At 43.7% G+C, this 23776-nt stretch overlaps 2 protein-coding genes across 8 annotated transcripts in view; both read right to left on the reverse strand.

Annotated features, from left to right (window-relative positions):
- LOC125770057 (MOXD1 homolog 2-like) overlaps positions 1-23776 on the reverse strand; it is a 503823-nt gene that overhangs the window by 408272 nt on the left and 71775 nt on the right. For all 7 annotated transcript variants that reach the window (XR_007419137.1, XR_007419135.1, XR_007419133.1 and 4 more), the window contains exon 3: positions 2020-2101. The gene's annotated coding sequence lies outside the window, so the exon portion shown is untranslated. The remainder of the gene's footprint in view (positions 1-2019; positions 2102-23776) is intronic.
- LOC125770059 (trithorax group protein osa-like) lies at positions 4655-8609 on the reverse strand. The gene is made up of 3 exons (XM_049439254.1): positions 8570-8609; positions 8412-8486; positions 4655-8265 (listed from the first exon to the last, which is right to left on the reverse strand). The coding sequence occupies exons 2-3, from the start codon at positions 8467-8469 to the stop codon at positions 5954-5956; spliced, it is 2370 nt and encodes a 789-aa protein (XP_049295211.1). The 5' UTR covers positions 8470-8486; positions 8570-8609; the 3' UTR covers positions 4655-5953.

Raw genomic sequence — 23776 nt, forward strand, 5'->3', positions numbered from 1 at the left:
GCCATCAAAATGGAATCGATCACTGCAAAACACCGAAGAGGAAACAAACGCAGCAGGGTATCTTGACTGTTCGTGTGTCCAGTGTCTCAGTGGATGGCGACATACGACTGTGTGGCTTTTTTTCTCGTTTCTTCATTGTCGTCGATATATTTTTCTCGGGATGCGGGACAACATAATCTGCTGGGTCCTCTGCTGAGGTGTGGAGATAAGACTTGAAAGAATGGATTTTAGACTTTAAAGGCAATAAGACCACCCCTGGGGAGGATTGTCTTTTTATCAATGGAAGTGTGTCCGCTTCCAATTGTGATGGAACTCATTTCTGTACCATTAGGACACCAACCATACAGACATTTGTTCGTTTGAATGGTTTCAATTCTAAAAAAACACCAAAACAAAAAGACTTGCCAAAAAGTTCGCTCGAGTCGTTGGTCTAGCTTTCTCTTTTGGCACCAGAACCCGCTCGGCTGTGTCCATCGGGAACGGGGAGAAAGTTTATTCTTCGAATGCAGTAGAAAGTGCATTCTGATCAGTAGAAGGAATGTACGTCATTGTTTTCCGAAAAATGCTACAGCATGCGGGAACTCGTTACTCGGACATCTGCAGTTTCCTTTTTTCCTGGACGCTGCATGTCCAGTGTACAACGAACTATCAGAGCAATCTACTAACCCGCATTGGTGGTCTCCGCTGCGTACCCTATTACATGAGCACCCTAAATGTAAGGTTTTTATGACCGGAACCAGTGGTTCAAATGCTAACCAAGATCGACCGATCGATTAGTGGCATAAGTGACAGCTTCTCTTACGTTGCATGCCCCGGTATGCCTTCAGAATGTCCCGGGACAGTGGTACACCGATGTGAATTATTTCTGTAATAAATATTTTCCATCCAATAAACTGCCACCTCCGAGGAGAATTAATTTACCCCGTGGGTCTCTGCACTAGTGTGCGGGGTGACAGTGTTTCCAGTTCGGTATCTCGTTTACGGGTTTGTGGGATGTTGTTTTTTTTGGGTTTTGCCTATCCCACTTCCTCACGTTTTGAGGCATATTGTCCTTGTGACCGTATGAACGAGCAGTATGTCCCTATCGTTAAACGTCAAAGCACAACCGGACGTCCAGAAACCGCAGCAGTGAACCGGAGTCGTCCCCGGGTATTGCGGTGAAACCGTTCACCCGTTCCAAAACACGGCGTCCCTCGCCGTGCGTTTCCGGATGTCAATTGAAATTGACCGCAAAATTTCTATTCTCCGGAATGACATAATTGATGGATTGTCTTGTCTCGGTTACTGCATGCTGAGATAGAGGGGAAGAACTCCCTGCACCGTATGTAGCTGACCAGCGCCACCATCAGAGCATCGAGTGCGTCGGTTTCGCGAGTGCATCAAATAGACCATTGGCACATCTGTCACCTTTTGCCATACCGAAAATGTTCGTCTCACACGAAAATGGTATTTTCGTGTGGGCTACTGTGTTTGCGACAACCGTGTCACCATTACAGCCGTGCGAGGAATCCAACCGTACTGTGGCTGTCTTTATTGCGGTTCGTAATTGATAAACATTTATGCACCATGCAGCCGAAAGATTGCTTCCGTTTCCTAAGGGTAACGTTGGAAATTCAATAATTGCTTGGGTGCCGTTTCCCTAATGGGATGGGTTTTTTTTTTTTGCAACTGTACCGTGTGGCCTTCGTAGATAAACCATTTCATGGGTTTTTATAACAACAGACAAACTTGCCGTACATCGCATGTTCAGAATAAAAAAAAAGTTTGTATATTCCCTTATGGAGTAACTTCCCTTTTTTTTCCAAAGCACTCAACTGTTACTCACTTTATCGGTTTCGCTTTTCTATCTTTTTTCCCTCATTCTCTTTATTCTAGTTAGATCTGTTGGGTAATAAAGTTGGAATTTACTTTGAAACATATGGACAAGAGGCAATGCAATAAAGCGAGAATGCTCTTGAGGTTCGAGAAAGGAAAAAAAAGTAACGGAATTAAATCGATTGGTTAATGCTTCCTACTTACCGAACGTTAATAAAAATGAGTGGCTCTTCTTCGTCGCATTAAGGTAACCGTTTATAGCTCAGTCATGCGTTACGGGGTTGTTCTGGAATTTAGAAATTGTTTAATAAAAAAAAGTAGGTTAAGGGTCGTATCAATATTTGCAACAAAAAAAACACACCCATCTGTTATGGAATGGTTTATTACATTTTTTTGATTTCAAAATGATTGTGTGGAATATTAAAAAGGTTTTAGACGAGACGTTAAGGCTGGAAATTGTGAGAATTAGATATTCTGATAAAGTATTTGTGATAGTTAATACAAAACACGTATTTAAATAGGAATATTCAACACCTGTATACTCGGATTTGTTTTTTTGGTACCATTATCTGTCAATAAACGCAAAAAAAGAAAATATTTTAAAATTCAAAATCACTCTCTAACGTAACTGAAAAGCCCATTCTTTCCCTTCAGCAATGACTTCCAATTGAGTTGGCAACCGAAACTGGCACCTCACTTAGTTATGGCTCAAAATTCAATCAATATGCATAAAGCTTCTAAAACCCCCCGGTGGGCTTACGAAGTTTATCGCCGTACGCTTTGGAGCAGTTCCTCTCAATTTCCCAATTTACGATGCAACCAGAAATCCGGCAAAACCCGGGACACATGTGCACTTCCCCGGTCCCGGTAAGTGCATTTTGGGATATGGATTTTATTGTTTTATTGCAATATCCACCGCCTAAAACCTGCGAGTTGCTGCGTGGAAAGCGCGGAAAAATAAAACTCCATTAATATGTCCCTTCTGGCACAATGTCTCTCTCTATCTCTCTCTCGTGCTGTTTGTATGTAAGTGCATTAGGGAATGGTGTAGATGTTCACCCCCCTTCTAACTGTGTGGACTTCTAACTGTCGAAACCAATCACCCTCGATCGTGATGATGATGAGGGCGTTGATGATCCTCTTCAGCGAAGCTATCGATTGCTGACGGCATTCCAATCGACCATTGACGGACAAGAGCTTGCAAACAGTTCATATGTGTGTGTGTGTGTGTGTGGAAGCGCTTCAAGTGTTTTGGGTGGGTTTTATGGGATGAAAAGATGAATATGAAATAGCACTAACGGACGGGTTATCGTTAATGCTGCATATCATCATCATCACCATCAGCACCTTTACACATCGTTCGATTCATTTCGATGCTGAAGGACAGTAAAGCAAACATTGCACACGCTCGCTCGTGTCCAATACGCTTTCGGACGTTTACCTGACAATGCGCTCGAAGAAGCAATAACATCGAACGGTACGGGGAGCGAGAGCAAGATCTCGTTCTTTCGATCATCCTTCAATTGAGATCGTAAACTGCGTCTTCGTCTTTGCCAACCGGTCGGTTGTCTGCACCAAGAGCACAACACAAACAATTCCCGGGCTACCTCCCCGGGTGCATTTGGGACGAATCGCTTCCCAATATTCCGGCACTCGAGTGTGATTGAGAATGCACTCGAAACGGACAGTAAGGCTCCTGACTTTTCGACGTTACCGTAAGAAGGATCTTATTGGATGCATTTATCTTCGCTCTTCGCCTCACTTTACTCTACCCTAAACATCCACTTGCTGCTGTAGGTGAAATTCCTGGAACCTGGATAACCTAACCCCATCCACTGTGGTTAGGCAGGAAGCGGGCAAGGGAAAATGCAAATGCACTCTCATCAACACCGAGAAACTCCCAGTGCGAAGGAATTCAAAATCAATAAATCACATTCTCGACGAACGATGATCGATTGACTTCTTGAAGGAGACCAGAGATATGGATGCATATGGGGCAACGTTCTGCCTTCCGTCATTGGTAAAAACTTGCCCCAGCCCAGAACTGCTCTCCCTCTCTATCTGGTTTGGAGCAGAAAGTGACGAAGTGAAATTTTACATCGACATTCAATTTGATTATGATAACACGCTGTTGTACTGTTGGAATTGTGTATTTGTTTCCGGGGTTACTTGGCCAGATAAATTGGATCTGCAAAAACAAAGGAATATACATATATAGGGAGAAATTGATGGAACGATGGTTGGGTTCGAAAATACGTTCTACAACATTCCTGTTATACTTCATGAGGGAAATGGATAATAATTGCGAAATGTTGTTGAACGATGTTTGATTAGGTCTTATTTGAAGTATTGTTTCGAGAGAGTTCCTTTATCAATGTCTAATAAAATACAATTCCAAAAAGGTGCTAAATGCACCGTCAGGAAAATACTCGATCAATTCCAGAAGCTTCAGGAACATTCCTTATTATCCACACCCATGTAAATGGTTGATGTTCCTGCAGCTGTAAAAGGTACACGTCTTGTACGACAGAAAGACATTTGCCACCAAATCAAATATGTATATTCCACCACCTAAAAAGAACTCCCCTTCGAACGGATAAGATAAGGTAATTTCATCTTTCCAGCCCAATCATCAACCCACGCGTCATTATTGACGTGTGCATGGATTGATTCAATATTAGGAAATCACCACTTGAACCCCTCCAGCACGCGAATGCTCTGTGAGCCGTTCGTTCCATCATGGTGCGTTGGTTTTTCCATTTCAACCAAACCACCTGGGATACGCAACTCCGCACCGTGGTAGGGACCGCTTGCCTCTGTTTCTGTGCGCGACACTCCAACGTGAAGCTGTACCACGTGAAAGGGGTCGGCTAGCAAAATCGACAATCGTGTGAAGGTTTATTGGGAAAATATTTACTCTGCTCTGTGCGAAGGTAGCCTCTCGAAGAAGACATTGGAGATGTACATGGACCACCTTTGCAGAACGGGCTGTACATAACTCCTACGCACGCAGTCACGCTTCCACGGCAACCTCGGCAGACATCTTTAATAACGTTCAAAAATCTCATTGACATACGATGACACAAACACATACCCAGCCCCAACCATGAGTCCCGTTTTCGTTCGTTACCTCGAAAATCCTTTAAGACAAACAAACCCCAAATGTGTCGCCCATTCTTGGTACAGAGCGCCACACAGTCTTTTTATCCCACTGTGCCCAATTTTCCGCAGCAATCTGATAACGGCCCCCCCATTCACAGGTGGTAAAGTGTGCGAATATTTGAAGCGAAATGATTTTTTTATTGAATTTCGAGCACACTTTACATTTTGCACGCTGGCAGTGCTTCCAGCAGCGACAGCGCGCCGTGGTTGTTGACAGCAATAAATTTACATTTCTTCACTCGAGCCTCAGAGTCTCTCGATGCTCAGTCGCGTAGAGCAAAAAGGTGCAAAGATGTATTGATTTTTAGCCACTGCCTTGATTTGTGTTTTCTCGTGCGGGATATGTTTAAAAGTAAGAAAAACTAAATCTCGTACCATTTTGAAAAATTTCCTTCATAGATGATGTGTGTAAATAGCACGGCAGTTGCTTTTCCGAATTGAGTTCCGAGTGAAAACGTTTGTTTCTGATCGTGTTTTACCTAGCCCAAGGAACGGGACACACTCTGTTTGGACGTTTGATTAGGCGTGATTAATCAAACAGGACACGATTTCACATTTACTTTCCCTATGCTTCATGGAAGGTGTCTTTCAAGATTTGCTCGACAAACCAACGGGAAATCAATCACTCGCGAATGCCTTGCGTGTTGGGCAGCTTTGGACACGAACCAGAAATTCATATCATTAGGGAATGAATTTTCGAAAGAACTTACCTTTGTTCGGGACCATTTTGGAAACGTCAGTCTTAGTTTTTGGCAACCCGGTTGCGTATAACGCTCTCCGGAAGAGAAATGAAATTTCGGAACGTAATTAAACATTCAAACACGCTAATAAGCGCCGTCACGGTCAAACATTTCTTGTTGAGTTGTGTCCCTTCAGTTGCGGGAGTTGATATTATCAGTAAATACAATTTGCTGTGCGTTGCATGTTAAAGTGCTGAACTTTGAGTTCACGCTCTGTTTTACCTTACACACTAGAGTTAAAAATTCGCACCCCTCATAACTTGCTGCTGGCCATTGAGCTTCGGGAACAGATTGGGTAAAAAGTTGCCCAAAGGTACCTGACCGATTGGAAGCCCGGCAAACGATCCACTTATGCTGAATGCAAGCGGTCCCGCAGCAGAAGAACTGGCCGAAGAGCTGCTGCTAGACGATGCACCGCTTGAGGATGCTCCACTGCTAGCACCGCTGGATGCACCGGACTGAGCTCCACCATGTTGTCCTTGGTTGAACGAGGACGATTGGCTCGATGAGGACGAACCGGTTAAACCACCCGGACCGGTAAACGTGTTGGACATGGTGTTGCTGGTCGAACCGGACACCGAACCATCCTTGTTGGTCTGCAAACTCTGGCTGGAGGCAGAGTTCTTATTGCCCTGCACACCGTTCTCGAAGAATGTTTCCGAATTGGTTTGGGCATTGCTCGATTGTTGACCGAATTGATTTTGCACCACCGAGGAGGATCCGGCATTCGCTTGCTCCTTGAACTTATCCTTCTCCCGGATCGACATGGTGTTTGCGTTCGAGTTGGATAGCTGCAGGTTGCCATTTTTGTCGAAGTTCGCGGACTGACTGTTGGCTTGATTCTGACTGCCCGAACCATGCGCAGTCTGGAAGCTTTGCTGTTGCGTATTGGCCGCACTTAGCTGACCGGATGATCCATCCACAGCCACATTGCCGGACGTACTGCCCGCTGCATTTTGGTTGAATGTACCATGCTGGTTTTGAACGGTTTGTGTTTGACTCTGTGAACCACTGCTCTGCTGGAACCCGTTCGCAACGTTCTGGGACTGACTCTGCGCACCGGCATTGGAACCTACGGAAGGATGGACAACTGAAGGTGGTGGTGGGGGTGGTGGTGGTCGGGTAGGTTTGCTGTTATAGTTTGAGAAACGATCATCATCTTCATCGTCTGGAAAGAAGATCGCATCCGTATCACGACGTACGCGTCCCGATGGTGGTGGCGTCACACCGAGTGTTTCGTACGTCCAGACCATTCCATCCTCTCCGAGACTCTGTAGGTTAAGTTCCGGTGTCTTGCTACCTTGCTGTACCGGTGGATTCGACGGTTGTTGTGGAGCTGGTGCTGGTGGTGGTGGTGGTGGCTGTTGAGGTGGATTATTCGGTGCTTGTGGCTGTGCTGGTTGCTGTGGTCGGGTAGGTCTTCCGAAGAAGTTCGGGAAATTGGAAACCTGTTGCTGACCAGCGTTCAACGTTCCTTGCGCTATTGTGCCAGCAGAGTTGACGGCGGTATTTACGAGTCCTCCAATTTGGTTAAACAAATTCGGAAAGAACTGACGCTTGCGTCGTGCCTTAATGCCTTCGAACTCACCCCGAATATCAATGTCGTAGATTGTCTTATCATCTTCCTCGTTTCCCACCGAAATGCTTTCTTTCGGTGCTGGCGGTGGAGGTGCTACAGGTGGAAGATTGTTTGGTGGAGATGGTGGCGGTGGAGGTGGTGGTGCTACAGGAGGAATTTTGTTATCACCTGTTGCTGGTGGTGCTGGAGGTGCAGGTGGTGGTGGTGCTACTGGTGGAATATTGCCAGATGACCAGCTGTTATCGGCAGGAGGTGCTGGTGCAGGGTTTACACGTGGCGGATTTGGGTCCACTGCTACTGGTGGTGGTGGTGGAGGTGGTGAAGGTACAGGAGGAATTTGAACTGGTGCTGCAGGTGTAACTGCTGGAGGTGTTGGTACGGCTGGTTGCGTTGGAGGAACTGGAGCAGGTTTTGGAGGAACTGGCGCAGGAGCAACTGGTGCCTTCGGTACGGTCGGTTCATATGATCCTTGGTGAGGTCTCTCTTCATGCGAATGTCCCTCTTGATGCCAATCACCGTGTGGTCTCTTATTACCTTGGTACCCATTCGGTCTACCATGATGGCCATGCTGATGATGACCTTCATAGCCATATCCAGGCTGATGGCCAGGTGGTGTGAATACCGCCTGTTGGCCAGGTGGAACGAATCCAAACGATCCGATCGGTCCCGGCACTCCAAACTGACCCGGTATAAATCCAAACCCGGTACCAATCGGTCGTGCAACGGCATTGATCGTCTGTCCGATCTGTTTATTAACGCTATCAAACACGGCAGCCGTGTTCTTCGTCACCACCTCGAACAGGTTCGGCTGTGCGCCGTACCCATACTGTTGCATGCCATAGTATGGGTTGTATCCAAAACCGGCTCCTACAGGTAAACCCTGCGGTTGACCGTATCCGCGCTGTTGTCCGTAATAATCATCATCTTCTCCGCTATCATGCTGTCCGTAGCGACGATGACCGTTTGCACCTAAAAGAAGAGACCCCAATAGCGCAGCACCAAACACGCAAATTAACTCACTTGCTAAAAATCAATATTCTTCTTTGACATCACATACGATCAGAATGGTTTTGTGGCTTCGAAACGTATTCTAGAACATTTCACCATTTACGAACCTTTATTTGCGGTCGATAGTATTATCAATGCACACACAACTACCGTGCGTATCATCATCGTTGGTGAGGTGAGGTCTGCAAGGTAAGAATACAGTAGTTTAGCACCAAACTAATTCACACCTTTTTTGTGAACTATTTGCCCAAAAAATGATACACACCGCACAGTGACGACGACGACGACGGCTCGATGAGGAGAATTCACTCTGTCCGGAAGACGGTACCACGCAGAACTGATCACTGCTGCCAGATATCAACATCAACATCGCCAGTGGTTTGTCCAAATCATCCGCAAGCATCGGAATAGAACTGGTTTTCCCTACCCAACCCGGACCCGGCCGGACACCGACATTGAAAACAACAAAAAGCGCGGCCATTGAACAGTGATTTTGCATCGCTGTCAGGCAGGAAGCGGCGGTGCGACCGGCGACGTGTCTTCGTGTTGTCTTCAGCCATCACCCATCGTGCGTCGTCGAGGAACTGGTTTCGCTTTTCGCGTTCTCTGCACACCTCGCTCATGGACGTACCAAACTAGCGCCAAGGTCCGATGACGCAGCCAACGATTGCCGATCGTGTGCGGTTGTTACGGTTGTTTCTTAGACGATGTCCGATTGCTCTTCGGACCGTATGCTGCCGACGATGACCAAAACAACGACTACGACCATGCCAAACGAAGCACGCATCTGCAGCGGCGGGGGAATTCCCAACCAATCGACCGGCAAGGTTGTGTTGGGTTTTAACTCACCAAACTGTGCACCAAAACCCCATTATACTAACGGACACAACTTTGTCACCAGCACAAGCAGGTCGAAGCGATTCGAACAAGTTGTCGAACTGTTTTGGAGACGTTTCCGCGAACCAACTTCATCGGGAGTTGCGAGTCTCTTATCGGGAGGTAGCTCCTTAACAAAAAATCCCTCCACGTCATCACAGAAAGTGGATTTTTCGATTCGCAAACTTGTCTCGTAGCCGGTTGAATATCTGCAAACGAGGAGAAAATTTGAAGTAATCGACCTGTTTGGCAGCATTCGATTTTGCGGCGAAATCCCCAAATTGGATCACCTATTTTTTTGTACCTCATCCCGACTTGTTGATTAACGCAGCTCTTGTTACGAGTTTCTGGCTTAATAGCGACAAGATGCTACCGGGAGTTTTGGTTGGGAATTCCTACAGTACCCTTCCACGAATACCTACTCACGCAAGGTCTGACATGCAGTAATCATGTGTTTGTGCGGCGAGAAATGTGAAAAGTAGCCGCTCAACGCACTCTGTGCTCTGTGCTGCTACGGATCAATGCTTATCACATGAGGTCAGGCTTTGCCGTACTTGCGTTTGGGGTGGGATAGTGAGCAATATGTTAAGTGTTTGTATCGCCGCGTCAGTGTACAATCGTGACTCGAAGTAGATCGAACCGAACGAAGATGGGTTTTCTACTAGTGAAGTGTGTTTTTGCCGTTGGATTGATCTCCACTTTGGTGATCGTGGACGCACGTCCAACTCCAAGCGATGCTATTTACTTCCCTAAGGATGATGACCCAGAACATTCAATGCCAGTATTTGAACAATCGGCAGCCTCCAACACGGGTACCCAAACGATCGTCGGTCCGGATGGTAGTGTCCAGCAGCAAACGTTCGGCGGAAGCCAATCGGCAAACATTGCATCCGATCTGAGCAGTGGTCAGCTGAGTGCTACCAACACACAGCAACAAACGTTCCAGTCGGGTGACAAGTTCCAGAGCCATAACCAGGCCCTAGGTCAATCGGCATCCTTCGGGAAGGACCATCTGGCACTATCGAACACTAACACTGACACGAAGGTAGTGCGTGACGGTGCTAACGTACGGGAACAAACGTCAGGCGGTTCGGGTGCGTCCATCAAGACGTCACAGGGAAGTCAAGCCAGCCAGGCCCAGACGAACGCGGAATCGTTCAAAGAAGGTGGGAAGCAGGGCGATCGAACAACCGGCTCGGCGCAGAGCCAAAACATCGGCATGGATGGTACAGGATCGACGTCCACCGCAAATACCGGTTCCGAAAAGTTTATTCGAGAAGATGGAACGGTGGTTACCACGTCGTTTGGATCGTCATCTAGCTTCCAGGTTAGCGGGAATACAAAAGCATCCTCATTGGCGCAATCCTTCTCCAAGTCGTTTGGTGGATGAAAACTCATCCTCTTGTCTACAATTCCACATTTGTGCTTAATAAATTCGTAATGTTAAAATGCAATCGTAAAACTCTTTCTTTTGCAACGGATCATCCGTGGCCTTGACGATGGTGATACTGTCCAAAATTGAGGTCGATAATATTGTTCGCAGTGGTGTACACGGATGAGATTAAACGGATTCACCGAAGGTTATCGTTAACGACTCACTAGTGCTCTGTTTCTCTGGAATTCCTTCCTCGCCACTCAGTCATTATTTATTTTTATTTTCATTTAACAATCGGAATGTTCGAACCGTCGTTCCCTTCGTGGAGGAAACGGGGGCTTAAGTAAGTATTAAAACAAAAACACATTGTTACACATTGACTGTCGCTACTGGAAGCGATCGATTGGGAATTCCAAGCTCAGCCTGAATAAACATAAATAAATGTCTTTCGCTTACAGTAGTCGCGGGGTCACATGGTTAATCCAGCTTCCAGTAGCGGTCTCCATTTTTTTGTTCCTGTCGCTAAAGCCTCCACTTTCCGGCTTGTTTGCGGTTGCTGTCTGTGCCCGAATCTGCCCGTCAGTTTAATCCTACTTCAAACCCGTGGAGCAAGCGAGAGTTCGCGGTATATCCACTTCAAGACGGGAGACTCGCTGAAGCTCGTCGACAAATCATGATGATGGAAATCGTTTCCAACTGTTATCCGTACGCTCGGGAAGCGATTAGCTGCGACTGGTTGACTGGTAACGATGACAAAACCACCCCTCCCTTGAACGAGCCCATGCAGGCAATTGAAGTCATTATTCCCGGCTTTCGATAGTGTGGGGAGTGGGGGACAGTTTAAATAAGATTTGATTTACCCGAAAAATTTCTCGGTTATCCACGGTGAAACGCGAAGCAGCAGCGCCGTTGACAGCGTGTTGACGCGGGCCCGTTTCGTTACGTACGCAACGTCTTGCCAGTGTTTCTGGAGTGTTTGCCAAAGGGTGCTCGATGTGATGAGTGCCTGTGGTCGCATCATTGACGCGTTTAGAAGCTAATCCGTTCACGACAAGTGGTTCCCTACCAGCGTTGAGTTGCTGCTGCTGCTGCTAGTATCTTTTCTTCTTTGAAGATTGAATCCTTCTAATTATTTACAGGGGAGATACGCGCTTGGAAAAAAGGGCTTGGTTTAGCCAGTGACTGATGAGAGATAGCTAATTTATCAACTTCTTAAATGGTTTAAACAATGAGACTAAATGGCCTAAACACATGGTTGAAACATCATGCTTTATGCTTTAAACAATTTCTTCATTTTACGTTTACTTAGAGACTTCAAATTACAATGTATGTTCAATCAATGTCTTGTAGAATAATTTATTTACATTTTTAAAATTCCTGATTTCTATTATTTACATCTTTAGTATCTTTAGCCATAATGGAAATTATTATTGGAAAACGCCTGTGCTATATAAATTCTATTTCTAGTTTTTTTTCTTCTTTTAGATAACACAGACTAACATCATGCCAGAGCTGCAAACATGTTTTTTTTGTTTCGGCCCGGCACCAACAGTACAATAATAAATAGAGACCTTTTTCTCATCCCGGGGAGGCATCTCTCTGTCATTCTTACCCAGCTGTTCACTTACCGCGCCGTGGGAGATTAAAGAAATGACACAGGATATTCATTTATGACCACGGAAATACACATTGAACCAGAAGCGAGATCGAAATGCAATAATCGCACGCATTCGTATTCGATCGTATCCGAGCAACCGAACATGACACTCGATTGTCGATTACCATAAACGGTTTGCTGCGTAATATCCGCCCTCGGAAAACGATCACAGACACAAAAAAAAACAGGAAAAGGGAAAACAACAACAGGGCCCAAAGCCCGCACGAGAAAGATGAAACCATGAACGGTGTGTTTGCAGAAATAAATAAAATGAGTCCGGAAATGAGCCGCACTAAAGTGAGTCCGATGCGGTCATATTCTCTATGTGCACATCTTCACGATTATGTGTGTGTTTTTTGGGGTGTTTTTGTTCCGCCGGATTACGACCATGGATTATGACATGCGAGAGACGGAGGTGCAGTAAAAGTGATTACACCAAACATTCCATCACAACAGAGGGACACAGATACAGCATGGTGAGCCAGAGGAGCCAAGGAGAGGTGACAACGTAAAAAGGGCAATCGATCGTACGTACAAGCAGTAACAATAAGCTGATGCGATCGTTTCAAAAGCAAGCAAACACCGGGAACGGATCCGTTTGTTTGGTGTGTAATTTAAGGTTGCTTTTCTGTTTTTTTTTTGCCAACTTCCAGCTCATCAATACGACACGCTGCAATTGTCCAACTCGGGTGACCATCTTGAAGGTGCGAAACGAGAACTCGGTGTGTATTTTGACACCTTTATTTTCGGAGGCTGGATGGATTGGTTGTTTACCTGCTGGATGGATGACACGGGTGTTAGTTTGTTGTTTGGCGGCACTCTTTTACTGTTGTGCTACTGGGACTCCTCCACACCATACGTTGGCACGGAAAGAAAGTCCGACTCTCGGTGTAGCGTATCGATGCACCACGGGAAATGGACTGCTGGAAGAAAGACGAAGATGCCGCATCAAACGAACAGCTGCCGTTTTGAAGTTTACGGTTGATTTGGCACAGTTCCAGTTCCAGTTTGCCTGTTCGAATTCTTCAACTAATTAGTACTGCTCGTTGCAGCTACTTCGTGACTTTGGAAAACTGTTGTTGTCGCGGTATCGGGCAGTAAATCTTCCGTCGCCATCGTGCTTACGGGGTATTCGCTGCAGTCAAGCGACACTCCTGAGGGCATTAGGGCTATGTGACGAGCCAGTCGGCTGGGGTCGACAACAGTGATAGGAACCAAACTCTAGCGTTCTTGAGCGTAGCTTTTGGGGGCTGGAAGGGAATGATCACAACCACAAACAAGATGTAGTCCAAATCGATAAGCAACTCAGTGGAGGCAAACAGTGGAGTTTGTCAACGATTCGACGAGACAATGTCACTCCCAGGTTTTTCGGTGAACTCCCTCCACCTTTGCCCACTATCAGTCAGTAGGTGAGCCCACGAGTTTATGCAAATAATTATGCTTTAACCGCTCCGTCCGCGAAGGGTAATGAATGCAATGAAATGCGGATCAAGTTAATAGAAGAAACACAAGAAAAAAAAACTCCCGAACGCGAAACTAATTGCACAATCGAAGGACATTTCATTTACTGCTACCGTGTGGAATGAAGCAAGCAAAGGCTTGGTTTCAATGGGATTGGCTCAACGTTTGGCTTATTTGTACGTATTCCATTCACCTTCACCCACTGTTTTGGAATCGAACCGTACCGGTTCGTTCATGGCATAATTAAAAGCATCGTTTTTTTTTTAATGCTACCGCTTGACAAAAAAAGCGGGACTTCAGAGTTTTCGTTGAGGTTATCTGCATATGGTTAAACGTGCCCGTTGGGGTGCCTGCGCACTGGAATTGATTCCATAGGTCATCTAGTGAGCAAATACTGTCGCAAACAAACGTACGACGAGCGCCCGTCTTTGGTAGGTGCATAGAATGGGCGAGATTTATGCTAATTTTAACATTCTACTCCTCTTTATGGTGTACGCCAAGTGAACCGTTTGTTCAAGAGAATGTGTATGAAATGCCACAGGCAAATGTTGGGAGCGAGTAATGCTCGCTGATTGGTTTCATCAACTGGAAATGAATGTCTGGGAATGAAAATTTGGATTCACTTGTTAAATACTCCAATTTAAAGTCATGTGTCACCATACTTAATAATAGTCAATGTAGACTTTAATCTTGTGTATGAGAACCGGGATCTTGGGATTTTCAGATCTTTATCGATTCTCATCTCAATCGTCTAAATTTCCATCGCTTTACAAAACATGTCGCTACACTTACATTACGTTCAAGAATCTCAAATCTCATTTATATATTGGACAACGCAGAACTCAAAAACTCTCTGTTGAGCGATGATAGATTTCAATTTTCAGTAATATTCAAGTACACCGAACAAATTAGGTACTTTTCATTAGAGCAATTGCTTCTTCTCCTCCGCAGTGATGTGAGAAAATTTCACACAAAATAAACACGCCCCTGTTAATTTACGCTTCATTTTCATGTTCTTCAGCCCAAAAACGATCAGTTTTGGAAACGATGAATTACAAACGTATGATGATTATGAAATGACGCCGTTGACGAGCAGTGGAACAGGATGCCGGGAGTCGGTTTTTATTGATACAGCTCCAGAACGTCTAAACGGTAATCATTAGTGCTGTCCCCGCGTCCACGGATCGTTTGTGACACATTAGAAACACATACGCCAGGTTTTTGCTTTCACAATTTCTCACATTACAAACCAGCTCGCTCTGTTCTCTGCCCTGCTAAGCTGTAAGTAGTGATGCTCTACATATTTCCCATGCATTCTTCTAGATATTGATGCCCATCCGCGTTGTTGGCAGAGGAGACCCGAGACATGGTACATGGAAGAGTGCTTTCCAAACAGAAGGAGCGTATACCACGCTCGTTTCCACAATGCCGTCAAACGATCGAGTAGCAGTAGCAGAATGGGAAAGCAGTCATACTGTTTGCTTAAGAATGTCTCAATCATCTCTTCTGCACCGCAATAGAGACGCTGTCAGCGGATCTCGTTTCTTTGGTACCATTTGTAAGAACGTTCCATTCATGCACTGCTCCATCATAGTTGTTTTGTTTTTCTTATGTGCTTCCTTTGCTTTTTTCTCTCCCAGCTCAGCAATTTCCTCCAGCCGGCAGATTGAGTTTCTAACAACGACGATCTATTCTGTGCTGTTTTTTTTCGGTTTGCTTCGCATATGCAAACAAATCATCACCGGTGCTAGAATCACCCGGACAGACCTCTTCGACGTGTTAACGGTTATGACATCATCTTCTTGAGGGCAGTTTCTTTAAAGTCCACCACACGTAGAGAGGGTGGGAAACCTTTGTGGGTGCGAATGAAGCGAAGCAAATTAGTCTAATGATGCGTTGCCGGTTATCCAAAAACCCATTCCCCAGCGGTGGAACTATTTTTGGTGTTTTCCTCCAATAAACCTTCACCACCGTCCACTGGTTGGGGGGACGTGCGTTCCAAGACGGTTGAGATTTATGGTATATGCTCGCAAGAAGTGTTGCACACTGTACAGTATCGCAAATTTCTTGCCCCGCCAAGGGTTTTCCCCTGCAGGGTGATCTTCCATCTTTCTGCACGGCAAGGCTGCAGTACCTCCCGACCTTAAAAGACCCCATAATTAATGGTGACAACACTGCTTTGGGTGTGCGATTATTTATAGCGGTTTTGTACGGATCGCTTCTTCCGTTCTCCCCAAGCTCATTCTTTACGAAGAGAGGGGGTGAATCGTCTGCACTTGATGGAGTTTAAATGGCTTATTAAATGCATTCGCAGCATGCACAACAAACACCGCAAAGAATGTATGGGGTTTTCCACCCACGGATGCGTGTGCATCCTGTGCTGCACTGTGACACCTCGCGGGACCTTGCCTGCCACTGAGAGGTGCAGCCAAAATGGGGAAAAGGCACGCAATTGATACACCGTTTAAGTGCTACTGCTTCATTAAATCTTGCTTACCTTACCCTGTTGCGTACGGCTCAAGGTATATTGCGCTCTTTACCTTCGTGGACATATCTTGGAAGGAAGACTTATCTTCTACAATCCACCAGTTTTGTTCTTGTATTCTTCGCATACTCAGAGAGAGAGAGAGAGGAATTACCCGAACACTTTATTATGTTGTCACTTTGCCAGTAGTAAATAAAATAAATATATGACCCTTTGCCAGGTTTTCTGTTGGTCGCTTTTGTGGTGGGAGTTGTGCACGCGCGCGTTACCCCCAGCGTTACGGCGCGTTCCAGTAAATCATTTTAATATGAAAAATTCGAGCTACATGCAAAAAAAGGGAGAAACGTGACAAACTTATGCATTGCTCGCGTACGGTGAAGGATCTGTTTGTTGTTGGTCCAGTCCCAGTCTCGATTCGCTTATCGGTTTCGCTTGGCATCGTGATCAGATCACCCAAGGAATGTTCCAAGTTCAATGGTTCAAAAAGTGGTTCTTTCTGTGGTCGTGACAAGCTGGCGCGGTCTTATTTCGTCTTATTTCTCCACACTAACGATGCTTGGCATTAAATCAAAAGGACAATGTTGCTTGTTTGGAAGCTTCACATTCTCCAGCAGAGATTGTCCTCCTGCTAGCTCTGGAGCGAAAGAATCTTATTGCCGTCTTGGCAGTTTTGTAGTCATGAGGTACTATTTAGACATACGATTTCTAATTGATGCTAATGAAGGGTGTTTTTCTTTATTCCCCACCCCCCTTTTTCCAGTGATGTCAATCCATAACAATCCAATGTACCCAATCATCATGGCGGCCACAAAGCACAATCTTCTAATTGTGAACAAATAGACCACTCACCAATTAGCGGTCGCCAGTCGCATTTTTCTGGTGACCGACGTTCGGAAAATGTGGACGAGCAGAAGTTGGGCTGGTCGCCAAATAGGACCAACAGACACACAGTTCCAAAGTTTCGCCAGCTTTTAGAAGATTAGAACATCGTACCAGTGCGATAAACTATGAACACCACCGTATAACATCTGCTTGTCGTTTTTTGGGGGAACATTTTAGACGTACGAAAGTTTTGTTGATGTACTTACTATAGCTCTGCACCAGCTGGGAAACAACAAAGTCCAATTGGTACGCGCGTCAAGTAGACTTTTCGCGTGGCGATTGTTTGTGCGTGAAAGTTTTGTGTTGGATCGACTAACTTTGCTCTAAACGCCAATTAGGCAATTTTTCGCCTCATCAGTTAATTTCAAAGTCGCGTTTTGCAAATATGTACCGAACGGTTTATTGTTTCGCTTCAATTATACGCACATTTCCGTGCAAATAAGCAATCGGTCAAATTTCGTCACAAATCATCCACGTTTGTGGATGAAATATTTATACTTCGTTTCGTTTGTAAAGAAAACCGCCTGAAGGTATGCAAGTCGCTTGACAAGTTTAGCTGTTTAAGGATTTTTATCCATTTTTATTACTCTTATTCGTCTAATGACAAGATTAAAAATTCGCCAGTGTGCACAAAAGTAGAATCTACCATTAAGATTCATCTAACAAATTAGTACACCCGCTTGAAAAAACACTAGCGAACTTCCGAAACCATTTTGTATATCTCGACCCTTTCTGAAATAAAACCAAACAACTATTTTTTTCACCCCTAATGAAATACATCTCGGAAAACGTTCGACACTGGCATCATTAATAATGCAATCCGGATGGAAAATTCACTAGCTGCTGTGCCTGGTCGGATATTTTTTTCTGAATGTTTGCTTTTCCAACAATGTGAAATGCGTCTGGTAGTAACAGTGAAACACAAGAACCAGACAAAAATCATAGTTTATTTGGTTTACTTTTTTTTTTTTAATTTGTATTAATTTCTTCTCATCTGAAGGGATGAGAAGAAGGTTCTGGTGAAAATTACATTTTTTCCACTGCTGCTGCACAGGTAAACGTCGCTAACAATGGTCGTTCCGCCTTCATTTTCTCTGCTTTTCTATCTCACAGCCTCGTTTTGACTCTTGATTGCATTTTACTTCATTGCAAAAAAAAGTATGATTCGATTGCGCTACGCGTCCATTGCTTAATGCCGTGAAAATTGTGCCCGAACTTCATGCATTATGAATATTTTTAATTAAACTCTATTATTGTAAGCAATTTAACCGATCGTACATGGGCTATCTTGTCTCATCCGCGCGCTCTCTCTCTTTCTCTCTCTTAACCTTTTGTCTCATTATTTGTTTCATGATGGCATTATTGCATTTTCATTTGCAATCCCCCACGCTGTAACCTGCCCTACCATTTATGCGGTGCATACCATTGTTTCTTCGCCCGTAAAGGTTCATGGTGATTTTACTTCGATGAATGAATTTTGCGTAAATTGTCTGTCATGCCATATTTCCAGTATCGGACCGGACGATGAGATCCCATTCTGCTGCACAAAAAGTCAAGTAAAAACCGTCAAACCGAATGCAAGTGATGTGTGACCGGATGAATGAAACATCGAATCGCAACATCATTAAAGCCCTCGCAAAAAAAGGAACCTACGGGTGGAAAACGGGAGGTTCTGTCGATTTTATTGAAGGGGAAATGCGTTCATACAGATTCGATGTAGCTTTTTACGCCGAATTTCCCACACGCTAGGTAGTTACAAAATTTGTTTTTACTGGAACCGGATCCGTATTGTGCAGTTTAATTTGATGCAACATTGTGTCGAATATTGTAATTATTTTTAAATTTAGCATTTATTTAAAAGTTAATTTTAGTATCAAAATTGTTATCTTCCTTACTGAAAATAAAGTTGTATTAAAATAGCAAAAAACAAAACCGATTTAATTCCAATTCTCTGCCTTCAATGTGTTGAAGCCACCAGTAAGGCTGACCTTACTATTTTCCCAATTAAACGGTCAGAATAAACTTCCCATTGCACGGTTCAGGAATGGAAGCGGAAAAACATCAACCCAAAAAACAACCAATTTGGATGATAAATAAACGACGAGTAAAAATCAGTTTTTCCTGACGGATGTATGTTTCTGTATGTGTGTGTATGCATACATGGTTTTATTCCTTTACAATGGAAAAGTCGTTTTATTTTTACCCCCCGGTTCGGTAATGTTGTTATTGAATTTTAATGATTTTTCCGTTCGTTAAAAATAATATCACTTGCAAACGGTTCTTCCTTCCGGATTGCATTTGGGGGATTTACCATGGTGGGTGTGTGTGTATATGGGAGAAGTTTTTTTATATCAGAAACATACATTCAGATGGTGTAATTTGGCCGTTGTCTACTATTACTTTTACTACACATTTGCCGGCTCCGTGCAGAGCTTTCATTCAAGAGTTTATCACAAAAAAATAAACCTCCCCAAAAACCCACACATGTAACGATTTGGGTGCTTCCATCAATTGAGGTGCAATTTTTGCCGGGGGTTTTACATCAGTGTGATGTGATTTTTTTGATCCGCCGTCCACCCGATCGCCACAATCGTAATCGAAGAGAGATAAAAATAAATAAAATGGTAAACGAGGTTTTAACCAGAAGCGAGCAGAATCAAAAGGAAACGAAGTTCGGTCCGGTATGGAATTGATTACCGTTGTACGCTGCCACTGTTTTCCACCTGCTTTTGTTTCAATCACGTGCACCGAAAATGGTTATGGTGGCAAGCGCCATAGCAAGTGAAACGTGAAATAAAATATCATTAATTGCAATTTGTTATTTGATTTTTACACGAATCACTTTGAATTGGTTTATTTTTTTTGTGTGTGTTTCTTCTCCGCGCTCGCTTCTGTTGATTTAATTTTTCAACGAATAAGCGGGAAAAATAAAAGTGGATGCAATTTAACGAAGATTGATTTCGATGTAATCATTGCAAATCGGGAATGGTTTCGTTTAATTCGTATGTTTATTTTGCAACTTTTCCTGTTGTTCTCATTGAAAGTGATACGTATCGCTTTAAATTATATTTGTGTTTTAATTGATTGTTTAATTAACCGTAAGTTTTATAAAACTTTTTTTATTTATTTGTTTTTCTTTAATATCAATTCGATGCATATCAAAATATCGTAACAAAGATGACCGTTATGAAGAAAATGTTTATCACGGCTCTAAAATATAAACGAAACCGCGGATTAACATCTCGTCAACAGATGCAACATCAAAATCTGCACTTTATCTGCACAAGAATGAAGAGTATAGCCCTGGTGCTTTTGCCCACTTAGAGCAGCACTACTGGCACGCGTAATGAGAATTATAATAAGTTTATTCAACGAGAATAAAACAAAACTTTATTGCTTTTCTTCACCCCTCAGCACAATTCCGCTGTTGTTTGTTGTTGTTCCAGTGGCAGTAGAGAGCTGCAATAAAGATTTTATTATTGCTTCCAAAGTCCTTCTCATTTTCTTACTGGTGTATCAAAGCGGTACAGAATCGTCCGTGCGTTTTTGGGTGATAGAAGGAGAGAACTAATATATAAAAAAAGACATTGCCCAAGAAAAAGCCGATGTAAAGCATAAACCACCGCAATGCGACCTCTTCACAGTGCGCGGTGTATAGTTTTTTGAAGTAGGAGAGTTGTAACAAGCGCACAAAACTCGCTCATAATGAACCATCCCGGGGTAAGTTTTTGCACAAAAAAAAAAGAATCCTGCAACCGCCTGCAATCCGACGTGTCTGGACCGAACGTTTGATTTGACGCAGATTTTAATGTGGCAATAACTCCGGACGCTTCCGGTTCTTGCCGGTTCCTGTGTTTGCCATTAGTTTCCCGAGCAGGCTGGATGAAAGAATAGAATGAGACGAGCGTTTAAAGCGAAAATTACTACCATCGCTACGGTTAGGACACTTGTCACAAGAAGCCATTCAATGTGAGGATGTATTCTTGATGGGATGGGCATTGAAAACGCTTCAAGGAGTGAGAGAGGTGGTGAAGATGCGGAAAATAAATCGTAAAGCGTTTGGCCCGTAAAGAAACTTAGATCCAAAAAACAACTATTCGATTTAAATCGCATATTGGCAACAGAGGCTCTTGTAGGGAATGAAGGCACAATTAGGCGTTTTAAAAGTTGTGAGTTTTTGAGGCGATCTTCGAGATTTTATCAAATATTATATCTGTAAAAGGAACTTCAGCTGTTAACAGTAAATTAGAGATATTTGAAGCAAAATATAAAACAAAAATCAAGAAATTATGAAAGGCAAGTATCCGAATAAAGCGGCGGATCAAAACTCTCGCAATGCAATCGAAACACTTAAGTAGCTAGTGTCGCCCAAGATTAGTAGATGAAAAATCTTTTGACCACTGATTTGTTGTATTTTCATGTAATAACTGACTAGTTCAATGATATTAATCATACTGACCAGATATTGAGAAGAATTCATTTAAGTATGCTTCAAAGTGAATATCCTTGGATATTCTACCACTTAAATGGATTGCTCCTGATAGTCTTTTTTCACTACGTATTATAAGCGACTCATCTAATATTTAATTCAAAGACGTCAAAATTGACATTTCTGCCGTGATCAGAGTATATTTCTTCCAAAAACTGTGGTATGTCAGGCAATACTTTTGAGGAATTCCATTAAATTCCATTAATAAAGTTTAAATACATCCCATTATAGCAAACTAGACAATTATGTGAGTACTAAACATGTCAACCAACATTTCGACGCACCTGACTGACATTGGTTCCGAATGTGATAACAAAAAACAAAACACTAACAAATCGTTCCCTTTTATAAGTTCCATGTTTGCCCGAAAAAAAAACAAGGGCACGATCCCTAATAAGGTTTATAAGCGGACAATAAAAAAAGCGTACCCAACTGTCGCTGCCCATGACGTACGGAAGTTTATCGTCTTCGGGTTCATAACTTCACCCGCTCGTACTAACTACTAGCGTGATACGCCACGCTAGGTATGATTTATACTCCAATGGTAGCATTTGACAGCGTTAATCGTGTTCTGACATTCACACAAATACACACACAATGGGGTTCGAGATGCTGGCAATGTAACCTAAACGTATCGAAACCGGCGAACAATCCACCAAAACCCAAACCAACCGAACCGAACACCCGATAAACATCAATTTGTTTCAATTGAAAACCAATTAAGGCAGCGACTGGTCTTATTTATTAATAATTAATTGATTTATTATTTGCGTTCGATTTGGTGGGGTTGCTCGGAATGCCCAGAAACATCTGTTCTGCATGAGTTTTTGAGGTGCTGAGAGTTAACCCTTACGCTTGCCAAACACAACCAATGGAATGTTTGTGGTAAGCGATGGCTGCTGACTTGTTGGAGTTCTTCAGCAAAGTATGTCTAGCGTGTGTATGTGAGCTGTCACATAATTAAACTGGACTTAGCAAATGTACTGACACTTTACAGCGGGAAAACCGGAACCTGTAACTATTCCGGAAGTCGATAAATTTTAATTAAACATTCACAAACTAACCGAATGGACGGTTGCTTATGTGTTTTTAAGTGACACACACAAGCCCGTCCACCTCCTTCAAGCAGAGGTTAGATTTTGATCTGACCGACCACAGTGCGTTGATGTCAGTGTTAATTTTGGCAGCTACTCCTCCCCATGGACGGGTCACCACCAGCGTAAACGAGAACGCCGGCTGCCTGCGAACGATCACCAGAAGAAGTCTGTGACAACTTTCCCAACAAACTTGGCGAGATCGGCCGAGTGTGCGCGAGTGTACGGCCCTCGCATTTTGGCATCTCCGGGATTCCGGGACGTTTCCGAGCGTTTCAAGTCAAAATTCTTACCCCCCGAAACGAAACCGCAGCAAAAGGAACGCCGCTGGTGTGATGTCACGTTGTAATTACGAACTATAAATTATTGTGCCACAGTGTTACGGACATGTCAGGCCGGGGTCCCATACACCGTTTCGCCCGCAAGCGTAAGCTGTGCAGAACTGCTGGTGTGAAAGTTTTTCCTTCCCAGCAAGGAAAACTCTCGTTGCGGTCGATCGGAAACAACAATGAGGAATTCATTTTTCCTCTAATTTATGGCCCACTTGGTTGGTGTTTTCTTTACGGTTTTCCTATTAGTTGTTGCTACTTGCTACGTGCATTGTTGTTTGTTTTGTGTAATGGAACAGCAGCAAGTCGATGCGAGATGCTGGTGTGAGAGGTTGCTCTGCTTCCTGCTAGAGAGTATGCGGGTTTGGTAGTGTTTGGTAAATTGTATCAGATTAATTCAATCAAAGTTCGAATGAGACTGCGAGCTATTCAGAATAGGCCACAGTTAAGTTTCTATGACATTGGTTGGCGTGTTCGTTCCAGAACTTATCAAAAACTACGACACTTCATTTTTCATCGTACCTTTTACGATGCATGTTAGTAGATTCTTAACGCTTAATGTGATGTCGCTTTTATTAGATATAAAGAATGAGTTATGTTTTCCTGAGGGTAAAGTGCTTCTGTTTAGGGTTGATTTGTTTAATAACGAGCGTGTACAATCAGTACTGAAGTCACAAGCATTTGATATTTGTTTGTTAATATTTATTACCGCCTAAAAGTATGCAATGAAGTATTTTTAATGCGCTAATTATTAAAAGTAGTTCAAATGCACTCTTTATGATGCGTATTCAACATATTTCTAGTGCTGCTTCCAAGAAGGTTCT

This window comes from Anopheles funestus, chromosome 3RL (genome assembly GCF_943734845.2).
Source record: "Anopheles funestus chromosome 3RL, idAnoFuneDA-416_04, whole genome shotgun sequence".
Classification (NCBI taxonomy): domain Eukaryota; kingdom Metazoa; phylum Arthropoda; class Insecta; order Diptera; family Culicidae; genus Anopheles; species Anopheles funestus.

What these genes read in the sequence shown, in the direction of transcription:
- LOC125770059 (XM_049439254.1), bottom strand. Translation starts at nt 8,469, where the DNA reads ATGATGATACGCACGGTAGTTGTGTGTGCATTGATAATACTATCGACC. An exon ending in ACTATCGACCGCAAATAAAG is followed by an intron (nt 8,266 to 8,411) that starts GTTCGTAAATGG and finishes CTCTTCTTTTAG; the next exon opens with GTGCAAACGGTCATCGTCGC.